Source organism: Helianthus annuus, chromosome 2, assembly GCF_002127325.2.
Source record: "Helianthus annuus cultivar XRQ/B chromosome 2, HanXRQr2.0-SUNRISE, whole genome shotgun sequence".
Lineage (NCBI taxonomy): Eukaryota > Viridiplantae > Streptophyta > Magnoliopsida > Asterales > Asteraceae > Helianthus > Helianthus annuus.
In genome coordinates this window covers 15,649,986-15,654,498 of record NC_035434.2, presented here as the reverse complement: position 1 = coordinate 15,654,498, position 4,513 = coordinate 15,649,986, and the positions used below count along the sequence as shown (strand labels likewise).

The 4,513-nt window shown below is 37.8% G+C and overlaps 1 protein-coding gene across 1 annotated transcript; it reads right to left on the bottom strand.

Moving 5' to 3' along the window:
* Positions 1-348: 348 nt before the first annotated feature.
* Positions 349-4,187, bottom strand: LOC110886453. The gene is made up of 2 exons (XM_022134260.1): positions 4,097-4,187; positions 349-905 (listed from the first exon to the last, which is right to left on the bottom strand). Exons 1-2 carry the CDS (start codon positions 4,185-4,187, stop codon positions 349-351), a joined length of 648 nt encoding a protein of 215 aa, XP_021989952.1.
* Positions 4,188-4,513: the final 326 nt, after the last annotated feature.

Sequence of the window (4,513 nt, the reverse complement as noted above, 5' to 3'; positions counted from 1 at the left end):
TAATTTAAATAAAAAAATACAATGCCATAATTTAAATAAAAAAATACAATTTCATAATTTAAATAAAAAAATACAATGTCACTAAAAAATCACTCGTCGTCTCTGTCGTCTCCTCCATGTTCACGATAAAACCGTAGGTGCTCGGCCAGATCAGCTCGAAGGTTATGGTGTGTGTCCTTGTGACGTATCCTCGCTTTGATAACTTCTTTTTGAGCGTATGTGAGTAGTGGGTTCATCGGTTGGTTACCTTCATCATAACTTTCTCCACAAAACGCTCTGCCCGAGTCCTCGAATATCATGTTATGCAAGATGATGCACGTATACATCATGTTTCTCATTTTACTCTTTTCAAGTATCCTCGACGGCTGGGCAATGATAGACCATCTTTTTTAATACACCGAAAGCCCGCTCGACATCTTTTCTTGTCAACTTTTTTTTCTTTTTTAAATACAATCTTTTCACGTCATCTGGACACGAAAAACTTTTCACAAACATCGCCCACTCCGGATAAATATCGTCGACAAGATAGTACCCATACATATACTCCACGTCGTTTGCATAGAGTGAAGTATATGGTGCAACACCATCTATGACGTCGTTGAAATTATTCGAAGATTGTAAAACTGCAATGTCATTCTTTGCACCGGCCATGCCAAAGTACGCATGCCAAATCCATAAATCTTGAGAAGCGTTCGCTTGTAATATTAGGGTAGGACTATCGTGGTTACCACCATGGTGTTGTCCTTTCCAAGCGGTTAGACATGTCGGCCACTCCCAGTGCGTGCAACCCAGACTACCCAACATCCCAGGAAACCCGTGTATCCGTTTATGGGCCTTGTATAAAAGTGGAACGTCGGTAGCGGTTGAGATCGTCAAATATCGCCTCCCGTAAATAAAGTTAACACCTAATATAAGAGTGTTAATAAACTATAAATAATAGAAATAATAGTAATAACAATAATAACAATTGGAGAGAATTTATGTGTTTTTTGTGATTGGTGTGTGTTTGAGTTTGTGATTGGTGTGTGTTTGAGTATGTATATATATAGGATTTTAATAGATTCTAGAAACTTTTTTTTATAATATTACTGGTGCCAACGGTCTTTTTGACCAAAAACTTCGAAACACACACTATTCTGCCTGTTATTGGGCAGGAGAGAGGGCTTCAGCGCCCCTTCAATGGCGGGCTCGGGGTGGGGTGGGGTGCCAGAGGGCGCGATTTTTTCTGAGGTGGCGGGGTGGTGCGAAGCCACACCCCCTAGCCTAAGGAGCTTGAAACGTGTTCTAATCGGTTTTGAGTGAACTTGAAACGTTCTAATTCATTATTATTAGCCAAACGTTAATTCGAGTGGAGAGAACATTGTGAGGGATGTGTGTGATATGTTAGTTTCAAGAGCGGGTTAATCATGGATAACCATTTTTTATGTGATTAATCCTTTACCGTCAAATAGTTCGGAAATTGTGAAAATAATGAACCGGACATGACATTAAACCTTAACTTGAATTTTAAGAAGCAGAAGTGCCACTTTTATTCCACCCACGTGAAAGTGAAAAACAAATTTGAATGAGGGCAAGCAAAAAACAAGTGTGGGGATGTGATACATGTTTGAAAACCGGTGCTTTATTGTGTTTAAGTTTATATTTTTACATAATTTTAGTTTCCAATGACCTACTTTTGATTAGAATTGTATTTTGCTGGTCTAACAGAGTTTAAGGAGCTATTCGGGAGCTATTCGGAGCATAGGGAGCGAACAAGATCAACCGGGGACGCGAAACGGACAGAACAGGAAAAGGCACTCAACAAGGGGCGTCACCGACGCCACCAGGGCCGTCGGTGACGCACCCACGTCAATGGAAATGGTGCAATGTCACGACCCCCGACCCCACCCATGGAGCGGGCGCCGCGAACCTGAACTGGTGGTATCGGTGTTTATTAAATTTGCAGTGAAATTAAATCATCAGGACCGTAGTTAGGAAATAATTTCGAGTTTGCAAACACCAAACTTTTTATATTAAACGAATGGGCTAAAACCCATATTTCATTGATAATGTATTCATATGGTTAAACCCTAGTTGCTGAAAACATAAACTCCTTCATTTATTTAGGTAACTTATAGCCACTTTATTTAAGCCTCTAGTGCTCCATAGCTGGCTTCTAATAGCTTCACATCAAGTTACCTGAAACACGTTTTAAAAACATTTTATCAGCAAGAAATACTGGCGAGTACATTCCATTTTGTAAAATGACTCATCGTTATAACTTTACAGTATTAAGGGGAATTACAGTGTCTATTTCTATCAATTATTCAACACAGTATGCGAGACTCTCGTGGTCATATTACTTTTGGTCATGTCACCCAACAGTAACAGTTCCTGTCACACCCTTGGTGACTGTGTACTAGTAATGTATACAAAACCCCAACTACTGGCAATAATTATAGATTACAAAGATTTAATCCCTATAAGTATAACTGGAAAACTTTTAAGGTTTTGTAAAGTAATTTGGTAAAAAGAGAGAATGACTCACTTTGTAAACTTAGGTTTTACTACAGGCTCCCTGGTATTATTTTCTGATAATTTTCTTGAGTTCCTATTAAAAATATACAATGCACGCGTGTTAGTATAATAACCCAATTCAACTTTATCAGTGCGTCACGAGATCAGAACCCCAATGTAGTTTACATAACATAGCCTTTATCAAGCAGCGCCTTGGCATCCGTTGCTGGTTCAAGATCGATCGGACAGGGTATCAACTGGGGTTAAAACCCTTACAACGGGGCAGAGCTTCGTGATTTAGGGGTATTATTTCGTGCTTTCTGTTTGAGAGAAAGAAAAGAATTAAACGACTGGAGACTGTGTCTGGTCTGCTCTATTTATAGCTGATTTCTGAGTCCCTCGTGCCTCGTGACAGCCTAAGGTTATGCCCGTCGCGGGCCGCCACACCCTCTAGCTAGGGTTTAGGGCTGACTGATCATTAGTATAGACTTGACACGTATATGGCACATGTCCCTAGGAGTGTCCGACTCGTTATGGGGCCGCCGCGACCCGCGAAGGGTTTAATGAAGTCTGTCGCGGGCCAGGACAGACATATGATTATTATTTTTTTCATTTTTCAATTTAAATAATGTCATGCGAGTTCGGTATTTCAATTTAAATAATTTAAATAACTTGTATTAAAAGATTTGGTAATTATACACTTAAATTGTTCAAGTTTAGATTACACTCCTGAAAATTAAATTTTCATTTCTAGAGTAATAGATGGGCCAATGATTATGAAGTCGTAATTAAAAAAATGAGTGTCATGGCGAAATGATCGTACACTTCGTGTTTGTGTAGCGAAAACCCTCTACTTGCATGTGCCACTTCCTATAACCTATAATTTATAACTACGTGGTTACACGTTTTTATGACTGTCAAAACAATTATTTATAGATTTAAAATTTTATAATCATACAGTTTAAAATTTACATATGCTTAAAAAAAGTTACATACTTTATGAAATTTTTGTATTAATTTATACTTTATCAAAAATATTTATCTTCACATTGACAAATAGATATTAATGGCAATATAAGACATTAACTAGTTGAAAAATGTGCCATTAAGATTTTCTAATTTTTATTGTGCAAAACCAAATTTATAAAGTTGGAGGATGTGATATAAAGTTCCTAGGGGCTTTATCACGTCACGTCAGATCTATCTAGGCGCCACGTCATATGGGAGGCTTTAACACCCCTCACTTTAACTTGCATGCAATTGTTTAAAGCCCCATCATCATTACCTAATTATTTATTTATTTAAATTTAAACATTATTTAATTTTGATATTTTAATTTAAAGCTAATAATTTAAATAAAAAAATACAATGCCATAATTTAAATAAAAAAATACAATGTCATAATTTAATTAAAAAATACAATGTCACTAAAAAAAATCACTCGTCGTCTCTGTCGTCTCTTCCTGGTTCACAATAAAACCATAGGTGCTCGGCCAGATCAGCTCGAAGGTTATGTTATGGTGTGTGTCCCTATCACGTATCCTCGCTTTGATAACTTCTTTTTGAGCGTATGTGAGTAGTTGGTTCGTTAGTTGGTTACCTTCATCATAACTTTCTCCACAAAACGCTCTGCCCGAGTCCTCCAATATCATGTTATGCAAGATGATAGACGTATACACGATGTTTCTCATTTTACTCTTTTCAAGTATCCTCGACGGCTGGGCAATGATAGACCATCTTTTTTAATACACCGAAAGCCCGCTCGACATCTTTTCTTGCCAACTCTTTTTTCTTCTTTAAATACATTCTTTTCTCGTCATCTGGACATGAAAAACTTTTCACAAACGTTGCCCACTACGGATAAATATCGTCGACAAGATAGTACCCATACTTATACTCCACGTCGTTTGCATAGAATGAACTATCTGGTGCAACACCATCTATGACATCGTCGAAATGATTCGAAGATTGTAAAACTGCGATGTCATTGTTTGCACCGGCCATGCCAAAGTACGCA

Coding starts and splice junctions, on each gene's coding strand:
- LOC110886453 (XM_022134260.1), bottom strand. CDS start 4,187: ATGAGAAACATCGTGTATACGTCTATCATCTTGCATAACATGATATTG. Junction 906..4,096: donor TGGAGAAAGTTATGATGAAG/GTAACCAACTAA, acceptor CTCTTATATTAG/GTGTTAACTTTATTTACGGG.